The sequence below is a fragment of the Bombina bombina genome, chromosome 2 (assembly GCF_027579735.1).
Source record: "Bombina bombina isolate aBomBom1 chromosome 2, aBomBom1.pri, whole genome shotgun sequence".
Taxonomy (NCBI): domain Eukaryota; kingdom Metazoa; phylum Chordata; class Amphibia; order Anura; family Bombinatoridae; genus Bombina; species Bombina bombina.
In genome coordinates, this window is record NC_069500.1 from 494,828,490 (window position 1) to 494,845,412 (window position 16,923).

General features: G+C 36.6%; 1 protein-coding gene across 1 annotated transcript in view; it reads left to right on the plus strand.

Annotated features, from left to right (window-relative positions):
* The first annotated feature begins 13,992 nt into the window (after positions 1 to 13,992).
* The window catches only part of LOC128649132 (ATPase MORC2-like), a 457,352-nt gene continuing 454,421 nt past the window's right edge, over positions 13,993 to 16,923 (plus strand). Inside the window, 2 exon segments of the mRNA XM_053702217.1 lie at positions 13,993 to 14,301; positions 14,639 to 15,040. Coding sequence (XP_053558192.1) covers positions 14,973 to 15,040 — 68 coding nt within the window. The 5' untranslated portion in view covers positions 13,993 to 14,301; positions 14,639 to 14,972.

Below are 16,923 nucleotides of genomic sequence, written 5' to 3' on the forward strand. Positions count from 1 at the left end.
AGCTTTAGTGACAACATTCCAGGAGTAGTTACTTTAGTCATTTCTTCAGTAGCCCTAGTATTGGGACTAAGAGTTTGCCTATGTGAGAATGCAGAATTTTAATTGTGGATAGAATAAGCTTGACTCAACACAGTGGATAAATCCCAGAAAGTCAAGTGTCTAGCCAAGTCGACAAGCCACGGTCAAAATGAATCAATCTGTAGCAGAACAAATTCAAAATCCAGGAGAAAGGCCTAGAACAAAGCAGAAGGTCAGAAAACTTCACATGCAGAATCAAGAGCAAAAATTAGATGATTAGGTGGTCAAAAAGCAAATGAAAGATCAGAGTTTAGAACCACTAAAAAGCATGCCCGCAGCACAGTCAATATTAGGGGAAAAGAAGAACACAGAGACGCCCAATGGCCTAATACCAAACACACAAGATGGATTCAAAATAGGCAAGAAATATACTCACAAACGAACTGCACCCTAGGGTGCAAAAAAGCAGAATGGAACCCAGCAAACTGAATAAGCGCAGCCAGATATCCAAGGACAAAACCTCGCCTGTGGTGTCCAAGATGTTCCTATATAGAGATACAGAGCCAACATAGCCCAGCACAGCTTGATACAGGATGTGTATATATACAGGAAATAGGCACACTTACATATTTCTAAGCACCTCCAGGTAATGAAAGCTGATAGGATGGATGTTAATGAGAATCATGTGTATCCAATCCCAATTAACATAGTTTCTATGGGAACCCTGGTATACATACAGAGTGTTTTTTTCAGTCATTTATACAATGAAATAAAGTATCAGTATATTCACATCTGTCATACATTATATACAAAATTTCACAATGTTTGATAACACCCATATATGCAGTAGGCATTGTAATATAACCCAAAAAAGCATATAAGATAACACAACCAAACAAAATTAAACAAAAAATAAATGCAAAAGCAACTCTAGTCTGTTGCAGACATCCCCTCCCCCCTCCCTTTCCTCACCCACATTGGTGATGACCCAAAATAAGTGCATATAATGTGATGCTATCATAGTGCATCTTGCACAGATCGCTGAGATAACCTTCTAACCGGTATAAGAGTCATCCTTCTATAGCGGGTCTGTGTACTCTATGTTTTTGTGAGCCCCTGATGCATCTGGCCCGATCTGTTTCTCGATACGGCTGCCATCAGATAACTACCGGGCACTGTAAAACCGCCCACACATGTGTCAGAGAAATTACTGACCGATGGCAGCTTGTAAAAAGCCTGTGTCAAATGACAACTGCACTCTCATGCAAGCCATAATGAATACCCTAGACCAGTGTGCCGTGGCACACTAGTGTGCCGTGAGAGATCCTCAGGTGTGCCACGGCAGACTGACAACAGTGTGACATATTTTTTAAACTTTGCTTGTTTTTTACTCCCAGTGCAGGGGTAGTTTGTAGGAGGCATGGCATAACAGCACAATACATACATTATGTGTGTGTTTGTGTGTATGTGTATATACATATGCTGTATTAGGCTACAATGTGTGATTTTTTTTAAATTTTGGGATGGTGGTGTGCCACAGGATTTTTTAATGTAAAAAAGTGTGCCACGGCAAAAAAAAATGTTAAAAATCACTGCCCTAGACAGTATTAGGCTTCTTAAGGAAATGAGAGATAGGCATTGAGTTCTCACAAAAAATAGGCGTATACGAGTGATAGTGATCACAATAGTAAAAGAGATAAAACAATCATAAATAATCTCATTTTTACATAGCAATTGCTAGTGCTACTATAAGTTATCTTAAACCCCATATCAGAAGTGATATGCTATAAATACAATACCTAGGGACAACTTGATAGCTAATACTCTCTCATCAGGGGTCCAAAATTATGCCCACTATAGTGTTGGAGTGTACCAATGACACAATATATATAGGAGCCATATGCTAATGTGCTCATATGTATCAGAACTAGTAAAAGGTACTTAAGTAAGACCTCTCCAATAATAACTCATAATAGCTATGTACATAATGCATTTCTACAGTACAGATAGTGTCCTTTAACCATTTATTAACATAAATAAGAAAAAAATAAACTAAAATTTGGCGATATTCAAATAAGATCATATAGCTAAATGTGCGTGTAATATATCGATACCCTAAAACAAAAATGGAACTCTTGTAATAGTAATGTGTATAATGTGATTAACTAATAAAAAGTGGTGATGTGTGTAATGCGATATAATTTACGATAAATATGTGTATGTGATGTATACTATAATAAAACGTTCTAGCTAATATATCTAGGACCAAGAGTGTAGAAAATAGAAATTTGATTAAAGTAACTTCCCGAAGCACTAAAAAGGTGACAACGATAGTAATGGTATGTGAAAAAGTAATCTGTGATAAGTGTAAATTGATCATTGTGTATTTTAATGTGTTAAAAAAAATATATAGTCATATGGATATAGATATCCACTTATAAACCACATACTAGTATAATGTCTTGTTAGAAACTAGCATTGCTATTTACGATATACTCCGTGTTAATCAGTAATATAACTGAATAATATCCTAGGTAAATGGGGCCATATCTAAATTCTCATTAAGTCCCTCTGGTTGAAGTATCCTTAGCTTAGTGATCCAAAAGGATTCTCTACGTCTAAGGGTAAGGAAGGCATTAGGTTGAGATTTACTTTTCTGTTCTATAGGAATAATTCTCATCATATTATCAATTTTGTTCCCTTTATGTACACGAACAGTGTCGGGACACGAGATGAGATGTCATCTTTTTCTTATTATACGCGTGTTCACACCACCTCCTTTTTACCTATCTACAGGTACGCCCGACATATTGAACTCCACATTGACAGTACAGTTGATATACGACAAATGTGGATTCGCATGTCATGTAAATTTTTTGTCATACCTTTGAAATAGGATGTAATAATATTGGATTTTTTATCTCTTACTACCTTACTCGGTGCCAGTGTGTTTTTTAATGTTGGTGCCCTTCTATATACCACTTTGGGCTTGGGACCAACTATCTCATGGAGTATAGGGTCACTTGTTAAAACTGACCAATGTTTACATAGAATCTTGTGTATTTCCCGATAGTTCGAATTAAATTTGGTAATGAACAAAGGGGGATTTGATTCCTTAAATACAGAAAAAAAAGAGAGACAGATATTTCACTAGAGATAAAGACAAAGTAAAACATGATGTATAGCATATCACTTCTGATATTGGTTTTAGGATAACTTAGTAGCACTAGCAATTGCTATATGAGAATGAGATTATTTATGATTGTTTTATCTCTTTTACTATTGTGATCACTATCACCTATTTTTTGTGAGAACTCAATGCCTCTCTCTCTTTCCTTAAGAAGCCTAATACCGTCTAGGGTATTCATTACGGCTTGCATGAGGGCGCAGTTGTCATTTTTTTTACAAGCCGCCATTGGTCAGTTATTTCTCTGACACGTGTGGGCTGTTTTATAGAGCCCTGCTGTTATCTGACGGCAGCCGTATCGAGAAACAGATCGGGCGAGATGCATCGGGAGCTCACATGGAATAACAGAGTACACAGACCCGCTATAGAAGGATCACTCTTATACCGGTTAGAAGGTTAACTCAGTGTAATCTGTGCACTATGATATAATCACATTATATGCACTTATTTTGGGTCACCACCAATGTGGTTGAGGAAAGGGAGGGAATGTCTGCGACATACTAGAGTTGCGTTTGCATTTATTTTTTAATTTTGTTTTGTTGTGTTATCTAATATGCTTTTTTGGGTTATATTACAATGCCTACTGCATATATGGGTTTTATCAAACGTGAAATTTTATATATAATGTATGACAGATGTGAATATACTGATACTTTATTTCATTGTATAAATAACATAGTATGACTGAAAAAAACACTCTGTATTTATACCAGGGTTCCCATAGCAACTATGTTAATTAGGATTGGATACACATGATTCTCATTATCATCCATCCTATCAGCTTTCATTTTGTTTTATATAGCAAGTGTACGTTATTTGTAATCAATAGCCTGAGGAAACAGCCCCATAGAGGCTGAGAAACGTGTTGCTTTTAATAAAGTTTTTATTAATCTGTACACTTGCTGCTGTTTTTATCTGGGGCCAATCTTTACCCCTGAATGTTTTTGGGAATATTTCTCTGTTTGCTGAAACCTTTGGAATCAGTCAGCTTGACGGCTGAGAAGCTCCAGCCTGTGTTTATTGCACCTGGAGGTGCTTAGGAATACGTAAGAGTGCCTATTTCCTATATATACACATCCTGTGCTAGACTATGTTGGCTCTGTATCTCTCTATATAGGAACATCTTGGACACCACAGGCAAGGTTTCGTCCTTGGATATCTGGCTGCGCTTATTCAGTTTGCTGGGCAACTGTGAGGTTCCATTCTGCTTTATGGCACCCTAGGGAGCAGTTAATTTGTGAGTATATTTCTTGCCTATTTTGCATCCATCTTGTGTGTTTTGTATTAGGCCATTGGGCGCCTCTGTGTTCTTCTTTTCTAGACTAATCATGTCATTAGGATCCTGACCCTCCTATGACAGAGAGCTGACCATTACTTTGTTTTGGAGTTACCTCAACTTTTTGGACATTATTGGTTGTATGGATTATCATTTGTCAGTTTAAGGAATATTTTATTTTTTTATATTCTTTACATTTCTGAATATATGTTTTTATAATTATTATATATTATTTAAGAGCGCCCCTTAGGGGATTGGTGTGCTGTTTCACACTATATCTATAATCTAAAATTAGGGGATAGAGGCAACCCCCAAAAAAGTAAAGGAAAAAAAAGACGCAAACAATTTGAGCCAAAATCCCGCCACAAATGTGATGAACAAAACTGGCCCAACAACAAGATGGCACTGATAATCGAGGCAAATAAACAATGCCAAAATACAAGGTGGAATGGGCACCAATAAATGATGCAACATGACAACACCAGCTTCGTACCAACCTGAGCCTGAGATATCAGATCAACACCGTCTCCATCTTCTGGAAAGGACCTTGAAGCCAAGCTCATGCAAAAGTGGTATAAAGATTAGTTTGGACTTAATACAAATGAAATTCAGTTTTCATAATAATCTTAAATGTACTGCAATTCATTAGCTTACCTAGCAAGAATATTGTAGCAGGTAAGGAGATAAGCTATAGAAGACAACAAAAACCACATTAAATGTGAATAGGGCAACTTTTTATTGTAGATTCCTCAAGATAAGTCATGGTATGTCAGGGTTCAGTAATAAAAGCAGCCAGGGGTTTTATAATCATTGCAAAATAAGAGGAGACAGTAAGCACCCTTGCCTTATGCCATTCCCGATTAGAAACAGTGGAGAATAAAATCTGACTTCTCAAGTGAACAAATTTGATTATCCTCTAATGGCAATATTTTATCACTGTCAGGACCCTAAAAGCGTCCAGGCAGCTCCCACAGGAATTCTGACTATACTTTCAGATACAAAGAAATATGTTCCTTTTATCAGATTCTTGTCAGCTTACTGTAAAGCTGATCAGTGTACACTAATTAATGCAGTAAGAAAGTCAGCCTGAGGGACACATTTTTAGCACGCCATTAGACACCTTCTTTGATTAATGAGAAGGGTCTGCAGCTTGCACGTCTTTTGAGATATTTATTCAACTTAAAATGGACAGTAAAGTCAAAATTAAACTTTTATGACTCAGAGAGGGCATGCAGTTTTAAACAACTTTCCTATTTACTTTTATCAAATTTTAATGGTTTAGTATTCTTTGTTGAAAGATAAACATAGGTAGGCTCATATGCTAATTTCTAAGTCCTTAAAGGCCGCCTTTTATATCAGTGCATTTTGACAGTTTTTGCTAGTTCATGTGTGCCATAGAGATAACGTGATCACTCCCGTGAAGTTATTTATAAGTCAGCACTGACTGGTTAATTTGCAAGACTGTCAAAAGAACTGATAAGTGCGCCATCTGCAGAGGCTTAGATATAAGGTAAACACAGAAGTATATTAATATAACAGGGCTGGTTTTGCAAATCTGAGGAATGGGGAAAAAATTATTTTTTAAAATAAAATGTTTCAAGTAGAATGTCCCTTTAAGGTCATCACCATAGATGATTCCTGGTATTCTTTGGAGAATACTCCACAAAATAAGTGATTAAGCTAAGCACTAATTAAAGTAGAGAAGTATCAAGTATCCATAGGTACTTGTGCAAAACTGAAAGACTTACTGTATAACAAAAAAATAAAATTAACACTGCAGAATATGAAAGGTTTGACTGGACCAAAGAAAACAGAAGATGGACATTTGAGGAATAGTGGCAGTCTTAACAAATAAGTCCAAATCAGATAGCTGGGTCTAGTAACTGCAAAATGTAAAGAGTTAGTCCATGTACTCTTCATGTGTAGTTCCTATAGAAAGTAATAAATAAGGAAGTCTCAGTCTATATCTGCATGAAAAACTTCCAATAGGTCACTCATATTTCTAAATATAAAATGTGTGATTGAAATTGGGTTCAAGAGTATCATTAAGTCTTCTGCAGTCATCTTCTGTCAAATCATTAAAACACAAGCCTTTCAAATGCAATAGTCTGCAGGTTATCTTCAAACATCACATAGCCAGACAAATGTTAAACCATTTTATTCTAAAATCCAGCTTGCAGATAAAAAAAAGTTAATTTAATTTTAATTGTTCAAATGTTGCACTTGCAGAGTGATAGATTAGTTCAAAGTATTTTACAAATCCTGTTTCACATTTGAAAACATAAAAAGGTACACAAGTGTTTTGCGTATATGATAAAAGTAGTTAAAACAGTTGAAAAATCATAAATAGGTGTTATATATATTATTTACTATAGATGACCAGTGACCTTTATTACTAGATCGATTAAATATTGCAGGGCCTGACAATTTTGATCAAAATTTAGGAAGAAGCCCAAAATTTTAGAAATATTTGCTTTCCTGGAGTGCAGCCATGCATTTAAAAATATTCTAAAAAAAGTGTGTGTGTGTATATATATATATAAATAATTTAGAAAAAAAAGAAGGTAGACAATAAGAAGAGAAAATCAAGTATGCCCACATCCTTCAGTACAAGTAAAAAAATATAAGACTAAAAGGCACTGTGTGTGACAATTGCCATGTCGAGGGTGACAGGCTCCTCTCCTATAAATATACAACGCTGCATGTGAAATCCACGAATTTTGTTTAATTAAATAGCACAATTGATACATACAAATAAAAATTGCAAGCAAAGTAGTGCCTATATCTACTTATAAAGATATCTATACACCAATGGCCATTGGATACTATGATTCATTTAATATAGTATAAGAGCTCTGAACTTCAATTAATTAGATAGCATTCTTGTGATGGTAATCCAAAGTCCTATCTGTTAAAGGACCAATATGGTCTAATGAAAGGAACCATTCATGGCAACATCCAGTAAAGAGTCTCTTAGAATTACAGTCTCATAAACCGTCCATATAATTAGAAGTAGTTGTCTCCCACTAAGGACAGCTCGGAGAAAAGGTTATATTGCTGGCAAAGATTAGCACTTATGTTAGGACCGCTGTGAAGACTGGTGAGATTGTCATCTTTATTAATCCCATCTGTAAAGGGTCCCTTAAGCGAGGGTAAAGCCCTCAGCAGGTTGTACCCCAATAAGTGGGACTGTCACAAGCTGAATCAACATACGAGCACCACTAATTGGCTACTTTGTTCATCTGATCTACTTCCATGCTGTATAACTGCTTTGCATGCACAAACTGCTTTGTTTGCTTGTACTAACATAAGTGCCTTTATTTAAAGAACACACAAATTGAAACCTAAGTTTCATACACATCTGTTTAATTTTTAGCATCTCTTTTTATAATACAACCATTTGTATTTGTGCCCTCTGGAAACATTCTACTATTGGAATTTGCATTAGATACTTATCAAAAACTGTAGCACAATATTCAGAAATATTAACTTAGACAACATTTGTACTTTAAATTAGCAATAGCTTTATTTTCTGGCTAAATTCCCAAGCTGAAAAAGTTTCACGTTACTGCTGCACTAAGACCACACTTTGTATTTTGGCAATTCTCCCATAAATCTTTCACAACCTAGTGCTGATTTTAGCACAAACATCCCTGAATGGGGATTCAGTCGTCATTGATAGGAATATCAGGGTACATTCTGCCAAGATGAAAACTTGCATTGGATATAAATTTTGGATTGTATGTATTGTATTATTTCATATACTTTTTAACATTGTTCATATTCATGTTTCAATTGCTTTTTAAAGTTTTTTCTATATATAGATTATCTTGAAATTGCATATTGGAAATTTGTAAACATGCCCACTTTAGTCCTATTGGCCCCATGGTAACTTATTGGAAAATATGTGTGTAAATATTGTGCGCCTTAATTACACTTGTTACATGCCTGATGAAACAGCTAGTCAGCTGAGAAACGTAAGTTTTTAAAAAAAAAATAAAACTGATTTTAAGTAGTCTGCCTTTTAACTACTTTTTCACTTTGGATCACTATACACCACTTATTCAAACCATTTGAAAAAACAAACCAGGGAGACCTGATTCAGACAGCTAGTGTCTAACATCCAGCCTGCCTTGTTTGCACGATTTCATTGTGCAAACTGGAATGAGAGTACCCATTTTGTATATTTTCTTGGAATCATTCTGTTAAAAATTTAACCTGCACTCAGAAGTTCTGTGTCCTTTAGATTTTTAAAGGCTACAAAATCCAGTATCCAGTCTACTGAAATCTGTGCGAGACGCTACCCTAATCAGTCAGCTGGAGACGGCAAAGCCAAGCCTGCGCATATTGTACTTTATCAGTGCACACACCGTAGTAAATAGTCACTCGTTAGCAATTTTGTATTCACTGAAAATTTATTTTGGATAAACTGCATGATGAGGCGCTTTTCTTTACATCTTTTTCAGATTCTTCTTGCAAGTCCAGTCCTGCCAGAAGAAGAGCAGACTCAGGAACTTTTAAAACACAACTTCTTTGTTTATTATAATTTTCATTTTTTATTCAATTTTTATTTATCACAATTATTGATGTTATAACAATTGAATTGTATTTACATGATTGCACATAACTGCACATTTTCCCATTATTATCTTTTCGATTTACACATAGAAATGCCCAAATTGGTGGGTTTAAAGCTAGTTTGAAAACAATTACTTAAAGGAGAACACACAAATTGAAACCTAAGTTTCATACACATCTATTTAATTTTTAGCATCTCTTTTTATAACGCAACCATTGATATTTACGCCCTCTCCAAACCTCCTACTATAGGAATTTGCATTAGATAATAGAGAGCGCGTCTCCATATTGTGCAAGTGAGGCTAGTTCTCCCAAGGGAGCATTTATGGGATCCATGAAATAAGCAAACGGTAAGTGCAAGGAAAACTGGCTCCTGTAACTATAAGCAAACAAGTTAGTAGGAAAGTATTTCTAATAGCCTTCGAGGGAGCTGGGGCGGTACAATCCATACACTGTTCCATCTCCCCAACACGTTTAAAGGTCCCACTAGTAGTATCATCCGCAAACACACCAGTAGCCTCACTGTACATATTCTTTATTGTAAGTAAACGTTGACCCTCAGCATGCGTAACTCTCGACTGACGGCGGGACACAGTTATGGTGTGATCCTCCAGTCCCTCCCCTAGGCTCACACCATCTTCTGCAGGTGAGTCTGCCTCCCATGCTATGACAGTAAGGTCACCATTACTGCAAGTAAGAGTAGATTATTTCACATCAAAGCCCCTCTCAAACAGTAAGTGTAGTTTTATGAAGTGCTCCTCCAAAAGTAAACTGGTTTTCCTCTCAAACTCATGTATTGACAACTCAATGATAACTAAAAAAATGCATCCTAACAGCTGTACATAACACAATATACTTAAGGGGGGGGGGGGGGTTGTTGAAGGCTGTTCCTTGTGAGGTTGCCGTAGCCCTCAACGCTCCGGATCGGTCAACAGGCGCAGGAATCAGCTCCCTTAAAGGATTAGATGGCTTCACAAATTGCAGATAATCGGCACGTTAACAGCACTCCATACGTAGCAACCAATACTGCGACCATTCAAGGTGCTGCCCAGACACGCCCCCTATTGGAGCAACATTTAGAATTACAATTGTTGCAACAATTGGTGTTTAAATATCCCTAACAATAAAAATAACCACTACTTAAAAAACAAGTAAGAATAGATAAATGGTATATGGTTGTGGTGTTATGGCTTGTGTCTATACCCAATGGCCATGTTATAGGTTAGCTTGATAAGAAATTAAACAGGATTAGTTTATCATAAATAACCAAATTAGAAACTGCATATGGCTGTAATTGTATGTGCTCCTTACATGATTATGCCCCACTGCCCTAAACCAGACCACCCAACCTTGCAAGTAACCATCCTAGAAGGCTGGGCAGAGCCATTGAGAGCTATGGGTGGAGTGTTTTGAGATGGGTTTTATGTGGTAGGAAGCTACAGCAGCAGGGTCACAGCTACTCAAAAAGGAGGAATAGCAGCTCTGCCCTCTTGCTTAGTTGCCATTAGTACTTGTCTTTGGTACATTGTCTAATGTTGAATTAAAATGTTTCCAACACCGCTAATGTTTTTAGTAAACAAATAAAATTAAAAAAATAAGTTTGCAATATACACAATGGAAATAGTCTTTTAAATTTGCTGTGCAATTGATGCTACTAAAACGTTTCTGCTTGATGTATATTAATACAAATACCAACAGATGGAGTAGCTCATGGTGCAAGCCGTAAATAGGCTACGGGGCAGGTTCTGCCTAGTCAGCCTTTGGAGTAGCTCAAACAGCTTGTCCTAACTCACATAGCATGGACTACAGACAAGAGAAAAACAGATCCTTCAGCTTGTTCCACGAAAGTTCCTTCAGAGCCAACAGGGGGGAGATTTCTTACCTTCTTGTGCAAAGCACCAAGCTCTGCAACTGAACAAGATCCAGCTGTTCACACCTTATAACGTGGATATAGTTCAAATAGCACTGGCTACAGACAAGGGAAAAACTGAGATCCTTCTACTTGGTCCAGGAAAGCTCCTTCAGAGTCAGATGGTAGACTTCTTACCCTCTTGCACAAAGCTCCAAGCTCTACAGGTGACTAAGATCCAGCTGCACAGACCATATCACTCCGATATTGCTCAGACCAGGTAAACCCTGACAGCTTCCATGTTTGACTTTTTAAATCTTGTGAAACCTAACCAACGTCAGCCATGTTAAGCAATAAACCACTCAGAAAAAAGGTAAGCACTCTACCACATTCTTTAACTTGCAAGATCAGTAGGGGCACGGTGCAACTGCAATTATGCTCCACTCAACATGAGAGTTGCAGACTGTGTGTAAGCAAATAAAACAAATAGCAGCAGGCTCATTTTGTCATGTGAATATTTCAAACCCATAGTAAAGCGTAGTGTGTGGTATACATATTTATGTTTTTTTCACGTCCTTCACCCTGGCTAATTAGAGATAGATATAAATAAGTACCTGCACTGGTCAAGCAATGAATTTTGAATGTTGCCATAAACCTGCTGAATCTACCACAGCCTCAATGGGGACAGTGGAAAATAGAACACTTAGAGCCATGAAATGATACATTTAACCGTAATCCCCATTCAAATCTACACTTTCATATTATGTTGCATCATTTTTATGCAGTAGAAAGTTCTTGACTGTCCAGCCATCACTTCATCATTGATTGTTCACAAATGTCCTCTCGTCTGTTCCCATGTTTGAAGGACTACTTGCAAGTCACTAGGGCCAAGGTAGGGCAAACGCTGAACTGAAATTTCAGCAATGTTAAAGATAAATATAAACGGTTTGTGCACAGAAAAACCTGTCTTGGCAGAACAGTTCTGACTCAACTTGCGAGATCTCTGCTCCTAAATTGCTTTTCACAATTTTCTAATCAAGATGGTTAATACGCATCTATTTTGGTCTCTCAATGCTGTTAGCCAATCATCAAAACTTCCCCTACTTCCCAAAACACAGATGCCAAAACTCTGCCATCACTTGCTTGGATGCAAAATTTCAGAGGACAAAATGCTTCCTCTGCTGGGATTATCCTTTTATCGCAGGATGAAATTCATGTATCTACCACTGATCTATAGTGACAAATTACCTATAGACATTGTAAAGATTTCTTTAAATTCTTGCCAAGTATTTTCTTGAATCCACCATCCACTGTCTCTTCTGGTGTGCAGTCAACACCCATGGTATACACATTTTATAATAATATTGAAGAAGTACCTGTAGATGTCAATTTGGCTAGAATATATTCTTGTAATACTCTCTTTACCCTGCTAGTCCCTACTGTCACTTTTTTTTTTAGAGAGATTTATCCGGCATCCAATCAGAAGCTTAGCCGTACGTATTTTCAATGTGAATCCATACACGCACTCAAAAGCACATTGAGTAATACGTGTCGAGCATATGGGACTGCTCTACATGCCAATAAAATGAAGAACACTGCCGTTGAGGGGGCAAAGGGAAGGCTCTTGATTGAAAGGATATTAAATATAAGATATTAAAAATTCAAGTACTTTGAAAAATAATAATGCAGTTTACTTTGTGATTAGATTTATCGATTAGAATTCTGCAATCGTGATATAGTTAACCATCACTTTAAACACATTCCCAGGACTTGCAAGGGAGGGTGTGCATGTTACATACAGGTATAGTCCTTTTATTACTCTCCTCAGCTTAAGGACGTTTACTCTGAAATCTCACAAGAATTCAGTGAGGTTGCAGTAAAGTTTGACAACAGCACTAATTAAGCTGAGTGCCCCCCCCCCCAACAACATGCAGCTGAAAAAAAACAAACTAAAGGATAACTATTCACAGAGCACTTATAAGCTGAGGTAAAGGGCTGAATGTACTAAACAGTGCATACCACTCGAGACCTTGCAGGGCATTTTTTCTGCCATGTAAAAAGCAGCAGGTCAGTAGATTGGTGGATATAAATCATCCTGAACACATTAGCTCAAGAGGCGGCAGCATTACACAAGTGAGTCATGATACCTAAGGGCAGCAAACAATGCAAAGCCGGGCAGACAGGTTCCCAAATCAGGAGCCTTGTCCACACACAGTTAATTTACACCTGTCTCAAAAGAGCTCACCGTTTTTACATATAGATTTTGAAGGGATGTTTTCCTGTCAGCTTTTTACAGATGTGTTGTATCACTTTCAAGCATATGTCCCTTTAAGGGGCAATGTACATATTTACTTTAAAATAATCAAATCACCAGAGTATTTCAGTAATTTGAAATGTGAGATGGACATTACTAAGAAAATAAAAACTCCATCAGAGATCAATGCAAAATATTTTTTATACATATTTTAAATATTATTATGTTGTGGCATTAGGTCCACAAAAAAGTATTCAGTTAAGGATATCTGGAATAGTTAAATAAATTTAACAACATCCAATAAATACTATGCCACTATCAATTTTCCCTTTAAGGTTACAAGCTTTCATAGTAATAAAAAATATATAATGAAAATAGCTGAAACTAATCTACTGCAACACGACTAACGCCAGAAAATATAACAGACAACGGTTTGCAAACTGTAGAAGCTCTAGGGGGATCATAAAATCTTACCAAAAGCAATGGTCATAATTTACCAGCTGACATACCAGCATGATAAGTAACTTGCAGAGAGAAAGCCGCAACGCAAAATAAACGAACACAGCCTAGAAAGCTTTTTAACAACACCGAAAACCATCTCCGCAGAACCGTCAACAAGTTTTCCCAACATACCCGCATTCACCACAGCCAATCAAATAAACCCAAGAGCGGCCACGTAACTAACAGACGGCGCGAAATTCTCGTGACGCATCCCTAATACACTCCCATCTTTATTCTCGCTTCTCATCCAACCAAGTTGTCCGATGATGATTACTCGAATGCAGTGATTGTCGTAAGAGCAGATTTTATCGCCAATCGCGGCTATACATGTAGTATTACTACCCAGCGATGAGGCATGTCATCTGTACGAAGTTCTTGCAGGAACGTAAAAAAAGAGCGGAAGATATTTCTTTACCGTAGAGCGACACTCGTTTGATATTGCGCGTCAAAGAAATAACCTGAAGAGGGAGCGCGTTCACGGAATACAGGGGTGGGCTAGCGCATTGCGGAAGAGGTGGGGGTCGCTACCGGAAGTCGGAGCAATGGAGAATTAAGGGAGGGGTTTAGAATGGGGGCGAAAAAAAAAAAGGAAAGGGAGAATAGTTAGAAACCGAAGTTTCAGGTACCGACGTGAACAGGTAATATGTCGACGTGACTTTTTAGTATCAGACAATGGTATACGTTTTTTTGTGTTCGGGTTTTAGTAATTGTTATATTTAGATTAACGCGTGCCCTGGGAACCATCAGGAATTCTATGTAGAAAAATTGAGAAAATGCGATATAACGTTGGAAACGAATCAATAGCTGTGAATCATATAAGATCACTGGATAATACGGGTTTTAGCTATATGAATGATGCTTAGAAATCTTTAGTTGTCATTTAATCAGAGATAATTTAAGCTTAAAACGAAAATAGCAAACAAAGGAGGGAAACAAATCAGCTTATATAAAATCATTCTTGTTTTTTCTCTACAGATTTGTTCCTTTGCATATGTCACAGTAGCAGAAAGTGGATTTTTTTAAATTGCAAGAGAAAAAAGATACCAATACCAGAAGAGCAGAGTGATTTTATTTCCATTGATTTATCACATTTTGATTGATATTTGAAGAATTTTTGAGTGAACAGATATCTTTGTTATAATGCGTTAAACTGGAATTGCTGTAAAGTTTCCAATGCAGGAACATTTTCAAACAGATTTTTAAATATATCAGCACTATAGAAGGACACCTTAAAATATCTGGATGCAGCTATTTCATTTATTTTTTTATGAACTGAAATCCTGAGGTTTTTGACACAGTATCTGGAATCATGGCTTTTACAAACTATAGCAGTTTAAACCGTGCTCAGTTGACCTTCGAATATCTGCACACTAATTCGTGAGTATCCTGCATGTAAGAACGTACTTAGGATTAATAATGCAGTATTCTCAAAGTGACACATTTTTCAACTCGTAAATATTTTCTTTATTTGGCATAGGTATAATGTGTTACTAAAACTATATTATAAAAAAAAATACAATTAAAGATAAAATAAGGATTCTTAGAAGTTAAGGAAATGTCATTTCATGGAGATTAATAAATCAGTTGGTGCATGTGATTGGTACAGATTGTGGAGGTTTGTTCTTTATGATTCTTTAAAATCATCATCTACAACAAATTGACACTGAAGAAAAGTGAACTTGTATTAATTTCTGCTGTTTGACGATATGAACAACTTTCAACCGCACTGTCTTAGTGTCGAACAATGTATTTGAACCTTGTGGTCCTTGCAATTTTTATTCTGTAAACTTGGAACTGCATTGAAGCACAATCTTTTATGAAGACTTTAACTCTACTAGAAAACACAATATTAAAATAATTATTGTAGATCCCTTTTCAAATGGGGTGACCTAAAAAAAAAAAGTTAAGCACTTATAATCAATGATAGACAGATATCCTTATGCTGAAAAAGCAATTCTAAGATTGCTACTTCCAGATCTGCAGTGGAAAAAGAACTGTATAGTCTCTTCTACGTAATTGGCAGTATACCGTATTAGTACAGTCTGTTTAATTACCGGCCCAACTGCCGAGTAAATACCTTGCCTGTCAATGATCAACACGGGCTAAAGGCAAGCCCCAGTAACCTCTTGTCACTTAAGAACTTTATTATTATACAGTGAAATATATATATATATATATAATCAAATGTGACCTACCCCCACCTGTGTAAGTCTTGCTGTGTAACTTTCATACATCAGAAACATCATGTGAATTGCACAGATCCAAACTAGATTAAGTATTCTGGACTTGTGGCTGTGACTACACTTGAATCGCTCGTGTCTGTGCACAGCCTTTGTGGAAAGTTGACTGCAGCTGTGATGTCATCAGATTGACAATTGGAGGCACCTGTTAACCTCTGCAATGAAAAACTCCAAATGATGAAACCAATATTTGTCCCAAAAGATGATGGGATATTGTAAAACATAGCTTTTATTTAGACTTCTTAAAAAGCAAGCCGGTATTCCATAAATGACAAGAGTCAGTAGTCTGAAAATAGCAGCCTCTTGTGATTATGGTGTACTGCAGGGGTTGACAAATCTGTTTAAAATTTAGGAGCCAGAAAGAATATGAAGGAGCCAGACAATGGCATTTGTATATAGATAAATGAAGAATAACCCCAAATTTTAGGAGCCAGGGGTAATATTCTAAGAGCCAGTGGCTCCCAGGCTCCTGGGTTTGTCGAGCCCTGGTGTACTGGCTTACTTTTTAAGTTGTCTAAATAAAGGCTATGTTTTATATTATCCCCTTATCTTTTGGGACTATTATTGGTTTCACCATTTTAAAGAAAAAAGGTTCTTTGACAAATAAGTGGGGCAATTAATAAAGCCTTTCAGAAAATTCTTTGTTTTCTGAAACAGTTTGGCTACCGCAAAAAATTCACTGAACAGAACAGTCTTATTTAAAACTTATAGTTTAAGCAGCAGAACATGAGGTTAAAATTACAAAGTCTACTCTTTTTAACAGGGAAAGTCTTAAAAAAGCAAGATAAATGTCAGATTAGAGGGAATTTTAATAACATAAATAGAACATCAGACCATGTGGTTTTTTTATGCTGATTTTTATAAAATCATGCAGTTATTCAAAGGCATCTATATAGTTTACTTCTTACTAATCTCTTTTGTGTAAGATAATATGCTGCTTTGAAATATTCTGCTCTTTTTGGACCCCCCTCCAAAAAAGCCCACAATGTTTAATTAATTTTCTCTGACAGGGCTCGACAA